This window comes from Pleurodeles waltl, chromosome 5 (assembly GCF_031143425.1).
Source record: "Pleurodeles waltl isolate 20211129_DDA chromosome 5, aPleWal1.hap1.20221129, whole genome shotgun sequence".
Classification (NCBI taxonomy): Eukaryota; Metazoa; Chordata; class Amphibia; order Caudata; family Salamandridae; genus Pleurodeles; species Pleurodeles waltl.
In genome coordinates this window covers 1039384102-1039401291 of record NC_090444.1, presented here as the reverse complement: position 1 = coordinate 1039401291, position 17190 = coordinate 1039384102, and the positions used below count along the sequence as shown (strand labels likewise).

Below are 17190 nucleotides of genomic sequence, written 5' to 3'. Positions count from 1 at the left end.
TCCAAACCCCCTCACCCCCGCCGCAGGACTACTTCAAGATACCCTCAACAACTCAAAAAGGAGATCAACAAAATGCTTCTCAAAGGAGCTATAGAGAAGGTACCTTGAGCCCAGCGGGGAACAGGATTTCGCTAGACCTGAAAGACGCATACTTCCACATACCCATCCACCCGGCCCACAGAAAATACCTGAGATTCACCGTAGCCGCCAGTCATTTTCAATTCCGTGTCCTTCCTTTCCGACTGAAATCAGCTCCCAGAATATTTACCAAATGTCTAGCACCAATCGCAACCTTTCTCAGGAGAAACCACACAATTTTTCCATACTTAGACGATTGGCTGATAAAGGCAAAGACTTACGGAGGAGCGCACAGATCAACAAGAAAGTGCGTTTCCTTGCTAACCAACCTCGGACTCACCATCAACTGGGAAAAATCCAAACCTCTTCCAGCACGCAACATTACCTTTCTAGGGGCAAAACTGGACACACAATCCACCATTGCATGTCCCACCTTAGAGAGGCAACAAAGGTTACTGACTCTAACAAATTCCATAAAGAAAAGAAGCAAGGTTACTGTCCGTCTGTTCAAGTCTCTGTTGGGCATGATATCTTCATGCATACCTCTAGTTCCTCTATGCTGTCTAAAGATGCGCCCCTTGCAGGTGCAATTGAATTGTCAGTGGCTCCAAGTGTCAGGCACTTTCGAGGATCAGATACACATAACTCCAACAATGCTCAGGGCTCTGAGATGGTGGTCTCTAAGGCATCATCTATCAATGGGCCTTTTGTTTCTACAGCAGCCAGCTCCGTGGACCGTAACAACGGATGCATCCCTGGAAGGCTGGGGGGCTGTGCCACAGGATCTGCAAATAAGTGGCAAATGGCCACTGCATCTGGCATCAATGCATATCAATTGGCTGGCGCTCAGAGCAGTGCGCCTGGCATTACAGGCTTTTCTTCTCAAGATCTCAGGATCGCAAGTGGTAATAAGGACGGACAACACCACCACAATGCATTACCTCAACAAACAAGGAGGCACAAGATCTCTCACTCTCTCCAGAGAATCTGCAATTGGGCCTTGCAGCAAGGCATCACATTATCAGCGGTACACTTGCCGGGAATAGACAACAAGACAGCAGATGCACTCAGCAGGCAGAAGTTGAGCTGCCACGAGTGGGAGCTAGACCAGTCAATAGTGAACCACATTTTTTCCCAGTGGGGAACACTGACAGTAGACCTGTTTGCAAGCAAGCACAGCGCCAAATTCCAGTTCTTCGCAAGTTGCCATCACCAAAAGGGATCTTGGGGGAATGTGTTTTCGATAGTCTGGTCAGACATCTTTGCTTACGAAGATGAAAGCAGAGACGTGCTCTCTGATATTAATAGCTCCGTACTGGCCGCATCAGCATTGGTTCGCGGAACTTCTTCTTCGGTCAATCAAGCCTCACATTCCGCTGGAGCCATTTCCCCAAGTGTTGATAATGGACAATTGGCAGGTTTGGCACCCGGATCCGAAGTCAATGCGTTTATCAGCATGGCTCCTGACCACAGGGAGTTCGCACATTTGAATATCCCACAGGAATGTAGGGATATTTTGTCAAAAGCCAGAGCGGATAGCACCAATAAAACTTATTATTATAAATGGAGACGATTCTGTGTCTGGTGTCATCAACGACAGATTAACCCTTTGGTCTCACCACCGGAGGAAATATTACTGTACCTATTGCAGCTAGCTCAATCTGGCCTGGCACATTCTTCCATTAAAGTTCACCTAGCAGCGATAGCTGCATACAGCCGTTCGGATGCTTCACCCTCACTCTACTCCTCTCGCCTGATTAAGAGGTTCTTGAAGGGGCTTTTCAGAGTTTTCCCTCCTTTCAGACCACCACCTCCTTCGTCGAACCTAAATATCGTCTTAGCACAACTGATGAAACATCTGTTTGAGCCGATCCATCGTGCGTCTCTCAAGTTCCTTTCATGGAAGGTTGCTTTATTGGTAGCTCTCGCATCAGCTAGGCGAGTCAGCGAGGTGCAAGCTCTCTCCATTCAAGAGCCATTCCTACAGCTTAAACATGACAGACTGCTAATGCGCACTAACCTGCATTTTATTCCAAAGGTTCCTTCAGACTTTCACATCAATGAACCTTCAGTCTTCAAATCCTTTTTTCCTCATCCATCCACTCCGGCTGAGAGGGCATTACACTCCTTAGACGTTAAAAGATGTGTTCAATTCTATTTGGACAGGACTAAATCTTTTCGACGCTCTAACCAGCTATTCGTGGCATACAGTGCTCCTTGGAAAGGCCATCCACTCTCCAAGCAGAGTATTTCCAGATGGATCGCCTCAGCCATTTGCTTCTGCCATCAAGCAGCGGACAAACCTCTGCACTCACCTGTACATGCTCACTCCACGAGGGCAGTCTCATCGTCAGCGCGCTGTTCGCCGGAGTTTCAATACAAGACATTTGTAGGGCAGCAACATGGAGGAGCTGTCATACATTCACAAAACACTACTGCTTGGAGTCTCTATCTCAGGGAGAGGTAGCAGTGGGTCAAGTGGTTCTCAGGAATCTCTTCAGGTGAAGGTGAGCCATCTCTTCTCCATCCCTCCATCCTAGAACAGGTATGCACATTGTTTATATCCTTTATATTCGCTTACACAGTTAAAAAAAAGAAGTAAACAAGAATAAGAGAACATTCTGACAGACAGATAAGTGGTCATTTTTAATGATAGTATTCATATTACATACGTGTTTTGGGTTACTTTTTGCTTTGTCATTCTGGATATCTATATTTGTGTATGTATGTATATGTATATGTGTGTATATATATATATATATATAGGTATACCTTTAGTTATATAGATTTATATGCAGGAATATAATGAGGTTTCATGTATCAAGGTGTTTTCGATCAAATATGTTATTATTCTACAACATGCATAGCTACTGCTCTCTACTCTGATTCAAGCATGTGAATCTAATGAAAGTTCCAATACTGTAGCAAGAAAATAAGTTACTTACCTGTAACTGTAGTTCTCCAGTTTTGGAATCTTTCATAGATTCACATGCGACCCAGCCGCCTCCCCGGAGAAGCTCACTTCACCTCTCTCGCTATCTTTTTTCCTATATTGTACGCACTTGTGCTTGGAAAATCTGAGGTGCTGGAGCTTCTCTCAGGAGGATTCTAGAGGGTGCTGTTGCCTGATTGGTGGATGCTCAAGTTTGGTCCTTTTCACAAAATGACTCTGATAGACTGTTAAATTGAAGAGGCCTAAGGCCTTTTTTCTTTGTTATTATATCTTGACACTACTGGTGTAAATTATACCGGGGACTCCCATCTCGACGACGGGGAATGATTCAAGCATGTGAATCTATAAAAGATTCCAATACTGGAGAACTACAGTTACAGGTAAGTAACTTATTTTCTTCTCTTAAAAAGACATGTCCACAGTTTTTCTTTGCATGTCAAGCATTAGGGTTATCAACTGTATAGTTCAGTTATGTATCTGAATTCCAGACTTCTGAGTTCCAGCTCTGCTGCCACCTTGTGTACTTTTTCACTACATGATGCCTGACAAAGAATGTTATGTCTTTCATTGCCTTTGCGTGTCTCCTGAAAGTCCTAGGCTACTGGATATGTTGCATAACTATGTTTGATTGCTCTCAAATATAAAAAAAACTTTTATTTTTACCGAAAAGATGGCACTTCCTGTAAAAGTATTCGGATAAATGCACTTTAGTATGTAAACCACAAAATGACTCAACCAATTTAGATGTTGCATATATTTAGTCTATTTTCCCCTTTCTTCTGTGTTCTTGAACTGCACTGCGTTTTGACATACTTTGCAATCTTCTAAAACCTGCTGTTAGTTTTAGCCAGCGTGAGTCTGTCCTATGTGTGTACTGTTGCTAGATGTCAGTATGTCCTTAAAAGACTTTGTTCAGATAGGTGCTGAAATCAGAACCACCTCTTCTTAACTATGTCCCTTTCTGTTTTAAGAATACTGTTTTTCTATGCAATATTTGTTCAGTTTCTCAGACCTATCCGTTATATGCCATAATATACATTGTCCATTCCTTTCTATAATAACAACACTTTTGAAGGGGAAATGTGGTACTGTATGTCTAACTGCTAAAATGTAAGTGGATCATGCAATAAGACAGTGATCCAAAATACACTTTTACATCTATGACTGAAAGTAGAAAGAATCAGGATTTTGGAATGGCTAAGTCCAGGTACATTCCTCAACTCCATTTAAATGCTGTAGATGAAATGAACAGACAAGTTTGAACGCTAATGTCCTCGTTCATGACAAGCTTTAGCAGTTTTGCAAAAAGGAGAGGGCCAGAATGAATCCCAGGCAATGTGAGACTGAAACTTACTGTAAACGTTTACTGCAGTATTGCTCCTAAAGGGAGGAGGGGAAGGAGGGTGACAGGGTTTGGGGGAGACGCACATTTTTTTCCTTCATGGGATGCACTTATATTTTTACCAGACTTATTGGAGTGTTAACTCGCTAACTTCTTGGGACGGATGATGATCAAATGTGAGCAGACATAGCTTTGTGCCTGAAGATGATGCAAGAGAGAAGCTGAAAGGGGCAAAAGTGATACTACTATCTTTTCTGTAGAAAGTTGCCTGATCCTGGCCATGCCCAAGTTTGGTCTACAGTGAAATAATCAGTCCAAATGGAGTAGACATTTGGTGAGTTTGCAACACGATTTAGTGTAGGCATTGTTTGAAGCACAAGGTGCTGCCCTTACTTCTGTGGCTTGCCAAAGGTTGGATTTATATATATGTTTTTTACCCACATTGGAGTAGTGAGACTACAAGACGAAATCAGAGCTAACTGGTGTCCTTAATTTTGCGTTCAGACAGCAAGGGAATTCCTGTATGCTTTTTGTAATAGGATCTCAAAACAAATGTACAGTTCCCTCCCAAGTTCACCTGGTGCAATATCGAAGTTCAAGCGTTCTTCAGGGTGGGCATTTCTTTTTCTCACACAGGATCACCAAAGAATTAATGAAGGGGGCTTTTCTGCACCCTTTCCACCAGTGCATCCACCTTTGAGTTGCTGGAAACTCAAGTACAGTTCTCTACCAGTTTATGAAAAGCATGTCTAAGCCAATGTATCAGACAGATCTCAAGTACATCGCTTGAAAGTTAGCTTCTGCTGGTACTCATGTCAGGCAGGAGAGTTATCGAGCTGCAGCACTTGACTTTTGAGGAACCATTTCTCTGGTTCCACAGGGTCAGTGTCTTTATATTCCCATCCTTAGTTCACCCCTAACATACCCACTGACTTTCACATCAATGAACCAGTAGTGTTAAGGTCCTTTGAAAACAGTATCAGAAAGATCTCTTTGCTCACTGATTGCCTGCCTAACGTTCTATATTAAGAGAACTGAATACTTCAGACGCAAATACCAGCCCTTGGTCTTTTTCGACGCACCATGATAATGTTCCTTTTTCGTGCAAAGGATTGTTAGGTTGATAGCAGCTACCTATCACTTTTTGTCACCTGCCAGCCTCTGCTGAGGACACTTCCTATTTGACTAAAGGGATCGAGGCAGTGGCAGCTCCCAGTGAACATTTGCAAAGAGGCAAAATGCAAGAGCCATCACACATTCACAAAAATGTATTGCCTGAAGTTTGACGGTGTAAGTGTCTTCTTCAGGGCAGGCTGCCCTCCACAACGTCTTTCATTAACATCTGCTTTCCCGCCTTCGACCTTTCTTGATGTGTTTCTCTGATTATGCATTGTTTGGTATTCTAATTCAGTTCTATGAATCTATGAAAGATTCAGTGCAGGAGAAGAAATAATATTCCCATAACTAGAGTACTACAGTATTTGATCTTGTATTTGTTCACATGCGGCGCTTGCTCCTCCACAGTCAAAATCTATCTACTTTTATCCTTTCGCACTAGTGCTCAACATGAGCTATTTTGACCTCAGTGGGTGGGGCTGGCGTGACTAGATCTTAGAACACATTACCTCATTGGATACAGTTTGGGGATTTTTAAGGTGGCGAGTGGGCTACAAAGAAAATGCTGGTTTAAAGGTTTTAAGACGTGTTAGAGGCATTTTCTTCTGTTGTGCATCAATATTGGACTCTTGATGACTGGGAATGATTAGAGCATGTGAATCTACAAAAACTACCAACACTAGAGAACTGTTGCTAAGTAATTTGCTTTGAACAGTTTTTGAAAGACAATTTTGTCAGAGAATGTCTCCAGTGAAAAAAATAGTTTTAACCTTAAGCTCAGTAGATATATTCACTTCTGGAGTACATGCTGATGTTCATATCCTTTTTGAATACCAGGATAAACATAAGACCCCCTGCAGCAATGCTTGGTGTTAACTTTGGAGACTGAGGACACTTGAGAAGGTAGACTTGCTCTTATGATTCCAGTTATGTTAATCTGAGGCATTCAGATGCCAGGTTGACTGACTGTTCTACAAAGGGTGAGGCAATGGCAGTACATAGAACTTCTTTATATATCTGAGCGACCACACAAAAGCTGCTATGCAAACTGAACCTGTGTCCATGAGTCTGTTCCTGATTTGCTACCCGAACATACCAATATTGATCTTCGCATCATGCCTCCTTAATGACCGTATTAATGTACCTAAACAATGCATGCACACTTTAATTGGAAGTATTTTAACTTTTCCAAAGTGTGCCTTATTTTTAATATTCAGCTGTATCCGTTTTTACAGATCTAAATTGAACTGGATAACAGGATGCTTATTTATTCATTTAAGGTAGTGTGATTCATTGTGATACTATGATTCTAGTAGTGGGGATGCTCACAGTCTAAACGCTTCATAAATCTGACATGTTATACTGCAATGTAGTCAAAATAATTCGACCCAAGTTCCCATATTGCCTTGTGTTTATCTAGGTAACCTTGTTCCCTGTAGGTAACCTCCTCTGTGTGAACAATTGTACATAACTATAAACACTTTTGCAAGGGGTGAGACCTAATCCGAGCACCAGTAGCGCACTCTACTTTGTGTCCGGCTTTGAAGAATCCAATGTCCATCAGAAATTGTGTTCCACAGGAGCCCTTCTAGTATCCCCTAATACCAAGCAGCCATAGCTAAGGAGAAAACTCAGTGTCGAACCCTACTGCCTAGCAAGAGAATCCCTAACTGCCTGCCAAATCACTTGACGTGTTTGGTATGCAGTAAGTCCTCACCCATCTGTATTGTACTCCCAGCAGAGATCTGTACACACACTTGAAGTGAGGAGAGTACTTGGGTTCAGTCTAGACTAAAGTTAAGCAAAAAACTATCAACCGTTTGTTTATTTTAGTCTGATTAGAACTAAGATGTCCCAGTCTAAACAGTCTTGTTCTAGATTAACTGTCTTTAGGTATTTTTAAGTATTATCAGTTAACATATGCTATCGGTTAGCATACTTGTTTTTTGCAGGTAAATATAAAGCACACTCCACAGTGGCTAAACTAGGGTTTCTGGTATTTGTAAGGAATGTTCCAATATTGGATATCTGTAAGGAGGCCACATGGAAGTTGGTGCAAACATTCAATTGCTGTCCCTGATTGTAAAGTACATTTCTAAGTGGGTCTATTGGCATTAAGATTGTGTTCGGTTTAAGTTCTTTGTAGGTATGGTCTTTACCATTCATTAGCATTTTACTGACTGGAGATGGGGCAATCTATTCCTGTAGCTGATTATCTATGAGTATCTAGTTGTGCATTGCAGGAGTCTTTGTTGAAATAATAAAAATCCCACCCTCCGCCCTGGTGATAGTTTTAGGAAAGTATAAAAATCTAAAATGCCCAGAATAAAAGATAATTTGTAAATTTCAGCCTTCATTGCTGCTGCCTACATGGCTGCATTTTCCTCTGTGTGAACTTTATTTTACTATTATGCAGCAGAGTTGAAATTGAGGTTGTAGATTTTTGTAAATAAAACTTGAGGTGAGTTCGCTATATTTATATTGTTAAAATAAAATAAATGTGTTCTGTTTAGCCTATATTAGGTGGCAACATTTAACTGCAGTTTTGAGTGCTCTGTGTGTGTTGAGGGGAGGTGTGTAACATATATATACATATATATGTTCGATGGCATGTATAGCTGCAGATACACATGCTGTGCACATCCCGCCATCTGGTGTTGGGCTCGGAGTGTTACAAGTTGTTTTTCTTCGAAGAAGTCTTTTCGAGTCACGAGACCGAGGGACTCCTCCCATTTCGACTCCATTGCGCATGGGCGTCGACTCCATCTTAGATTGTTTTTTTTCCGCCATCGGGTTCGGACGTGTTCCTTTTCACTCAGTGTTTCGGGTTGGAAAGTTAGTTAGAATCTCGGAAAAAAACGTCGGTATTGTTTGAGTTCGGTATCGGGTTAGTTACAACAGATCGACACCGAATTTAGAAGAGTTCCGGTGGCCCTTCGGGGTTTTTTCGATCTCCCGTCGGGGCCTGGTCGGCCCGGCCACGTGTGAATTCAAGGCTGATGGAACGGACCCCATTCCGCTTCTGTCCAAAATGCCATAACAAGTATCCGTATACGGATCAGCATCTGGTCTGTAACTTGTGCTTGTCCCCAGAGCACAAGGAAGATACTTGTGAGGCCTGTCAAGCGTTTCGGTCCAGAAAGACGTTAAGAGACCGAAGAGCCAGAAGACTGCAGATGACGCCGACAGAACAAGAGCGTTTCGAGGAAGAAGAGGAAGCTTTCTCTATCCAAGAGTCGGACTCGGAAGAGCTCGAGGCCGAAGAAACACCGAAAACCGTGAGTAAGACGTCGAAACATAAGACTCATGAGAAGTCAATAAAAAGCCCAGGTGACGCCACCGCCAACAGGCCATGGCTTAACCCAAACAAGCGGTGACCGAGCCAAGGCACTGAAAAAGGGCACACTGGTGTCGAAGTCATCCGACTCCGGTCGAGATACCGCCACACAGCAATCTCGGACCCGAGACATCGGCTCTGAGAAATTTCGGCACCGTCACAGTGGCACCGAAAAAATTCGGCATCGAGACACCACCACGCCGAAAATTACGAAGGTTTCTTCGGAGCCTAAAATAACCTCCGAAAAAGTTTCAGTTCCGAAACATCCAGCCTCTGAGCAGAAAACAGGTTCCTATACAGAGGAACAAGGATTGGCCTCCCAAATGAAAAAACATAGATTTGGAGAGGAACTTCAAGCTGTAGAGCCAGACTATACTCAAAGGAGGCTCCACATTCATCAAGACACAGGGAAGATAACCACTCTTCCTCCAATTAAAATAAAAAGAAAACTTGCCTTTCACGAAAAGGAGAAGGAGCCACAGGCAAAGGTGGCAAAGAAAACAACTCCACCACCTTCTCCACCACCATCAGTGCACACATCACCAGTAGCAACTCCTCCACTGATGCACTCCCCGACTCATACTGCCATGAGTCAAGATGATCCCGATGCATGGGACCTTTACGATGCTCCAGTATCGGACAACAGCCCAGACTCGTACCCTACCAGGCCGTCCCCTCCTGAGGACAGTACATCTTACACACAGGTGATCGCAAGGGCAGCTGCTTTCCATAACGTCACCTTGCATTCAGAACCAATTGAGGATGACTTCTTGTTTAACACGCTAACCTCCACTCATAGCCAGTACCAAAGACTACCTATGCTCCCAGGAATGCTAAAACATTCAAAACAAATCTTTCAAGATCCTGTTAAAGGCCGAGCCATAACTCCAAGAGTGGAGAAAAAATACAAGCCACCGCCAACAGATCCTGTTTATATTACAACGCAGTTAACTCCAGACTCAGTAGTTGTCGGGCAGCTCGTAAGAGAGCAAACTCTCATACCTCGGGAGACGCACCACCTCCAGACAAAGGGGGTCATTCTGACCCCGGCGGTCTAAGACCGCCGGGGCCAGGGTCGGCGGGAGCACCGCCGACAGGCCGGCGGTGCCCCGCAGGGCATTGTGACCGCGGCGGTTCGGCCGCGGTCAGAAGAGGCAAACCGGCGGTCTCCCGCCGGTTTACCGCTGCCCTTAGAATCCCCCATGGCGGCGCAGCTTGCTGCGCCGCCATGGGGGATTCTGACGCCCGCCAGGAACAGGATGGCGGTAGGGGGTGCCGCGGGGCCCCTGGGGGCCCCGAAAAGTATTTCAGTGTCTGCTAAGCAGACACTGAAATACGCGACGGGTGCAACTGCACCCGTCGCACCCCTGCAACTACGCCGGCTCAATTCTGAGCCGGCGTCCTCGTTGCAGGGGCATTTCCTCTGAGCCGGCGGGCGCTCTTTTGGAGAGCGCCCGCCGGCCCAGAGGAAATGTCTGAATGGCCGCCGCGGTCTTTTGACCGCGGTGCGGTCATTCAGCGGCGGTACCCTGGCGGACGGCCTCCGCCGTCCGCCAGGGTCAGAATGAGGCCCAAAGTGTGTCGCAAATTTGATGCTGCGGGCAAAAGGGTTGCAGCACAAGCAGCAAACCAATGGCGCATTGCCAATTCACAAGCGCTTTTGGCAAGATATGACAGAGCTCACTGGGATGAGATGCAACATTTGATAGAACACTTACCCAAGGAGTTCCAAAAAAGAGCACAACAAGTGGTGGAAGAAGGACAAAGTATCTCTAATAATCAGATACGGTCTTCAATGGATGCAGCAGATACGGCTGCAAGGACAGTAAATACTGCAATAACAATAAGAAGGCACGCATGGCTCCGCACGTCAGGTTTCAAGCCAGAAATTCAACAAGCCGTGCTAAATATGCCCTTTAATAAACAGCAGTTGTTTGGGCCGGAAGTCGACACTGCTATTGAGAAACTCAAGAAGGACACTGATACGGCAAAAGCCATGGGCGCACTCTACTCCCCGCAGAGCAGAGGCACCTTTCGCAAAACACCTTTTAGGGGAGGGTTTCGAGGACAACCTACAGAAACCACAACATCACAAACAAGGCCCACTTACCAAAGCCAATATCAGCGGGGAAGTTTTCGTGGGCAATATAGAGGGGGACAATTCCAAAGAGGTAGAGGAAAATTCCAAAGCCCCAAAATTCCTCAAAATAAGCAGTGACTCACAAGTCACCCATCCCCATCACATAACACCTGTGGGGGGAATATTAAGCCAATTTTACAAACATTGGGAGGAGATAACAACAGATACTTGGGTACTAGCAATTATCCAGTATGGTTATTACATATAATTTCGAGAATTCCCTCCAACAGTCCCACCGAAAACACACAGTATGTCGAAACAACATATAAATCTTCTAGGATTAGAAGTTCAAGCATTGCTCCAAAAAGGGTCAATAGAATTAGTACCAAAACAAGAACTAAACACAGGAGTTTACTCACTGTACTTTCTAATACCCAAAAAAGACAAAACTCTAAGACCTATACTAGATCTCAGAATATTAAATACATACATCAAATCAGACCACTTTCACATGGTTACATTACAAGAAGTAATCCCACTGCTCAAACAACAAGACTACATGACAACACTGGATCTAAAGGATGCATATTTCCATATACCAATACATCCTTCACACAGAAAGTACCTAAGGTTTGTATTCCAAGGGATACACTACCAATTCAAAGTGTTGCCATTCGGAATAACAACTGCGCCAAGAGTTTTTACAAAATGTCTAGCAGTAGTAGCTGCACATATCAGAAGGCAGCAAATACATGTCTTCCCGTACCTAGACGATTGGTTAATCAAAACCAACACGCAAAAACAGTGTTCACGACACACAAATTACGTCATAGAAACCCTACACAAACTAGGTTTCTCAATCAATTACTCAAAGTCACACCTTCTGCCGTGTCAAACACAGCAATACCTAGGAGCAACAATCAACACAGTAAAAGGGATTGCCACTCCAAGTCCACAAAGAGTCCAAACATTCCAAAATGTAATACAAACCATGTATCCAAACCAGAAGATACAGGTCAAATTAGTCATGAAACTCCTAGGCATGATGTCCTCATGCATAGCCATTGTCCCAAACGCAAGGTTGCACATGCGGCCCTTACAACAGTGCCTAGCATCACAGTGGTCACAAGCACAGGGTCAACTTCTAGATCTTGTGTTGATAGACTGCCAAACATACATCTTGCTTCAATGGTGGAACAGTATAAATTTAAACCAAGGGCGGCCTTTTCAAGACCCAGTGCCACAATGCGTAATAACAACAGATGCATCCATGACAGGGTGGGGAGCACACCTCAATCAGCACAGCATCCAAGGACAATGGGACATTCAGCAAAAACTGTTTCATATAAACCACTTAGAACTGTTAGCGGTGTTTCTAGCTCTGAAAGCATTTCAACCCATAATAACCCACAAATACACTCTTGTCAAAACAGACAACATGACAACAATGTATTACCTAAACAAACAGGGAGGAACACACGCGACACAGTTGTGTCTCCTAACACAAAAAATATGGCATTGGGCGATTCACAACCACATTCGCCTAATAGCACAATTTATTCCAGGGATTCAGAATCAGTTTGCAGACAATCTCTCTCGGGATCACCAACAGATCCACAAATGGGAAATTCACCCCCAAATACTGAACACTTACTTCAAAATGTGGGGAACGCCACAAATAGATCTATTTGCAACAAAAGAAAACTCAAAATGCCAAAACTTCGCATCCAGGTACCCACAACATCAGTCTCAGGGCAATGCACTATGGATGAACTGGTCAGGGATATTTGCGTACGCTTTTCCCCCTCTCCCACTTCTTCCATATCTAGTAAACAAGTTGAGTCAAAACAAACTCAAACTCATACTAATAGCACCAACATGGGCAAGGCAACCTTGGTACACAACACTACTAGACCTTTCAGTAGTACCTAATCTCAAACTGCCAAACAGACCAGATCTGTTAACACAACACAAACAACAGATCAGACATCCAAATCCAGCATCGCTGAATCTAGCAATTTGGCTCCTGAAATCCTAGAATTCGGGCACTTAGACCTCACACAGGAATGTATGGAGGTCATAAAACAGGCTAGAAAACCTACCACTAGACACTGTTATGCAAATAAGTGGAAAAGATTTGTTTATTACTGCCATAATAATCAAATTCAACCTTTACACGCATCTGCAAAAGAGATAGTAGGATACTTACTACATTTGCAAAAATCTAAACTAGCTTTCTCTTCCATTAAAATACATCTTACGGCAATTTCAGCTTACCTGCAAATTACGCACTCAACTTCATTATTTAGGATACCAGTCATAAAAGCGTTTATGGAAGGCCTAAAGCGAATTATACCACCAAGAACACCACCAGTTCCTTCATGGAACCTCAACATTGTCTTAACACGACTCATGGGTCCACCTTTTGAGCCCATGCACTCTTGTGAAATGCAATACTTAACGTGGAAAGTTGCATTTTTAATTGCCATCACATCTCTAAGAAGAGTGAGTGAGATTCAAGCATTTACCATTCAAGAACCATTTATTCAAATACACAAAAATAAAGTTGTTCTACGGACCAATCCCAAATTTTTACCAAAAGTAATCTCACCGTTCCACTTGAATCAAACGGTAGAATTACCAGTGTTCTTCCCACAGCCAGATTCTGTAGCTGAAAGAGCACTACATACATTAGACATCAAAAGAGCACTAATGTACTACATTGACAGAACAAAACTAATTCGAAAGACAAAACAACTATTTATCGCCTTTCAAAAACCTCATACAGGAAATCCTATTTCAAAACAAGGCATTTCTAGATGGATAGTTAAGTGCATTCAAACCTGCTATCTTAAAGCTAAAAGAGAACTGCCTATTATACCAAAGGCACACTCGACCAGAAAGAAAGGTGCTACCATGGCCTTTCTGGGAAATATTCCAATGAACGAAATATGTAAGGCTGCAACATGGTCTACGCCTCATACATTTACCAAGCACTACTGTGTAGATGTGTTAACTGCACAACAGGCAACAGTAGGTCAAGCTGTACTAAGAACATTATTTCAAACTACTTCAACTCCTACAGGCTGAACCACCGCTTTTTGGGGAGATAACTGCTTATTAGTCTATGCACAGCATGTGTATCTGCAGCTACACATGCCATTGAACGGAAAATGTCACTTACCCAGTGTACATCTGTTCGTGGCATTAGTCGCTGCAGATTCACATGTGCCCACCCGCCTCCCCGGGAGCCTGTAGCCGTTTAGAAGTAGATCTTACACATTTGTACATTTGTAAATATATTACTTGAAACTTCATTATGTACATACGCATTCACTCCATTGCATGGGCACTATTACTAGCATACACAACTCCTACCTCACCCTCTGCGGGGAAAACAATCTAAGATGGAGTCGACGCCCATGCGCAATGGAGTCGAAATGGGAGGAGTCCCTCGGTCTCGTGACTCGAAAAGACTTCTTCGAAGAAAAACAACTTGTAACACTCCGAGCCCAACACCAGATGGCAGGATGTGCACAGCATGTGAATCTGCAGCGACTAATGCCACGAACAGATGTACACTGGGTAAGTGACATTTTCCATATATATTATATATATATATATATATATAAGGTCGAAACACGTTGGTGTTTGTTTGTCTGGTATTATTTCACCTATTAAATGAAGATTTTATGAAAATCCTGCGAGTGCCGCGTCGTTGACAGAAGTGTCAAGCTGGTGTGAAAATAAATTAAAGGAAAGGTCCTTCCCTGGCGCAGGCACTGACATTAAGAAAGCGCGACTTAATTGGACCTTTTGGGACGAATATATATATATAATAATATCAAATGTTCCAGTACTATATGCAAGCAGAATTATTCAAGTATTGGACTTCATTAAATATTTCTGTGATATAGTTCTAGGATAACAAGTTAGTATATTGCATAATAAGCATTTGATAGCACATCTCAAAAACACTTCCATTGTATTTAAGCACTGTAAATAAGATGTTTCTATTAGCCAATTTATGGTACTCTATTTACTGTCCTTTGGGAGGGTGAAAGGCTGAGTCAAACTTACCAGGATTCGAACTTGTGACCTATTGAGCACCACTTTATTTTTTTGAACGGTGACCCTTGAACCTGTTGAACTATCCCACTCTTCCAGGCGTAAACTTGTGTGGTTTAAGAATATTTTTGAATGCTGGAGTCAAAATGTAAGGCACTTCCACTCAGTGGCAAAGAGACTAAAGCATATGACGTGAATGGACTGTTAAAGTGATATGGATTAGGTACTGTGCTTATTAAGGTTCCTGGAATTTCAAACCAGAACATCTATGAACAATAAATGAAAAACTGGTTAAAGGGAAGCAACATTTTCTTAGTTCTAATGCCTAGTATCTTGAAGACAGTGTAGTAACCCTATGTGTACCCAAAATTTATATGCAAAAACATATCTGAACCTCTGTAAAATGTAGTATTCATTTTTAATAGTTTCATGTAATGGTTATGATTTTACTTACCAAAAATCATTTTTTTCTGTTCCGGTGTATGTCTGTGTGAGTGTGTTCTTTAGTCGGACCACAACCTTTTGTTTAACACATCACGGTTTGCAAAATTGCTCTTACTTAATTTATGTGAAATCTAACTAGGCGTTAATGAAATATTATTCCCCAGTTTCGGATAAGAGGCAGGGGGCGAGCAAGAGGAATTTTTGCTGGAACAAATAGTGGCCCAACAAACGTAACTCCATCACCTTTTCCAAAGAGACCGCCAGAAGAGGAATGGGATCCAGAATATACCCCGAAGAGCAAGAAGTACTTCTTGGTGGGTGTTAAAGCTAAGTCACTTTACTTTGATGTTTTTAGCACTTAATGACTTATTATGGAAGCATTCTATATGCTTTAGCTGTATTTTAACTGAGTTCTTCACTCACTTTTTCTGTCTGCAGTTTCACAGCTAAGGAATTGCTATTAAAATATTTTGTGTATATCTGGGAATAATGTAGGATAATGCAGCGCACGCCTGATCATACTTACAAGGAGGAACTAAGCTGATAGCGTTTTTGCTCTCCTGTTACCAACCACTTGGAAACCAGTGGCCCAGTAGCACAGCTGCCATGTACCATACGGTAGTGGATCCTATTTAGTTTTATTGGGAATCTGGAGTTTGCTTAGCTTTCAGACTTGCAGACCTGTGCCCCTGTAACCTCGTGACTTTTAAACTACTTAGCCTGCTCTGTTTAAGCGCATTTAAGTATTTCTTCCAAGATGGCTGTTATGTTTATAGTTAGGAAGATGTTTTGATTTCATGTCATCGGTGCCATTCTGTGAAAAAGTCACTATCAGCGTCAAAGACAAGTGATATACGTAGGTATTCACATCATGTCCCTTTCCCTCTTAGTTGTGACAGGAACTTGATGTCCCTTTTGGAGGGAATTGTTTACGTAATTGCTGCCCCAGGCATGCCTTATCAATTGTTTGGTAACATACCTGCCTCAGGGGTCCTCCAAGATCTATATAAATACATCTCTCGCAGACAAAGTTATCAGAGGGATTCCTACCATATGCTATCCATGCCATCTATGCTGCACGTTGCCTTGAAGCAGACCTGGCCTTCGTGTCACCACGGAGTGTAATCTAGAGACCTCATTCCAAGGTAACAAGGGTTGAAGGGCGCTTATCGCAGTACTGGCAGAATAGGTTTATCATATCTAGCTCTCTTTAGGTTAGAGGTTAGGTTCTCCATGCTAGGGTCTTAGGGATATTTTACATTCCATGTTTATTGCAATATGGTGGGGGTCTTCGTATTCACGACTGTCATCTTTACCATTCTGCTTCTTGCATTGTTGATTATCCTAATCATTGCAGGTCATGCATTTGTCAGTAGATTGCAGTTGTGGTTAATAAAACCTATTGAAAACTTTACTGCATCTCCTTCATTGCCTGTGTGTGACTGAGACTTATTACTCATGTGAGAAAAGGGTAATCTCCATTTAACCATGATTCCCATGAGATGTCGCACCTTTAAGTCCATGCGTGAGGTACTGCTTGTGAGCTGGTAGGGAGGGTTGAGCTGACAGTTGCTACCTGTTGTATGATTGGCCTAGTTGCCTATAAACAAAAGTGCTGTCATCCCTAAACCAGCAGTCTCTCCTAGTAGCGAGAGTCCAACCACCACAATACCTGTGTAGGGACTGCTCTATTGCTAACCATTTGAGCAGTTATGCTAGTTTGCAGCATCCTCTTCATGTAAGCGCATGCTCGAAACTGTACTCTGACTCAT

General features: G+C 42.9%; 1 protein-coding gene across 10 annotated transcripts in view; it reads left to right on the top strand.

The window, feature by feature from the left end:
• Positions 1 to 17190, top strand: part of BCLAF1 (BCL2 associated transcription factor 1) — a 539194-nt gene that overhangs the window by 458220 nt on the left and 63784 nt on the right. For 6 of the 10 annotated variants that reach the window (XM_069235220.1, XM_069235215.1, XM_069235213.1 and 3 more), the window contains one exon: positions 15583 to 15732. The exons of the other annotated variants lie outside the window; for them this stretch is intronic. In XM_069235220.1, the coding sequence (XP_069091321.1) occupies positions 15583 to 15732 (150 nt within the window). The remainder of the gene's footprint in view (positions 1 to 15582; positions 15733 to 17190) is intronic. 10 annotated transcript variants of the gene reach the window in all.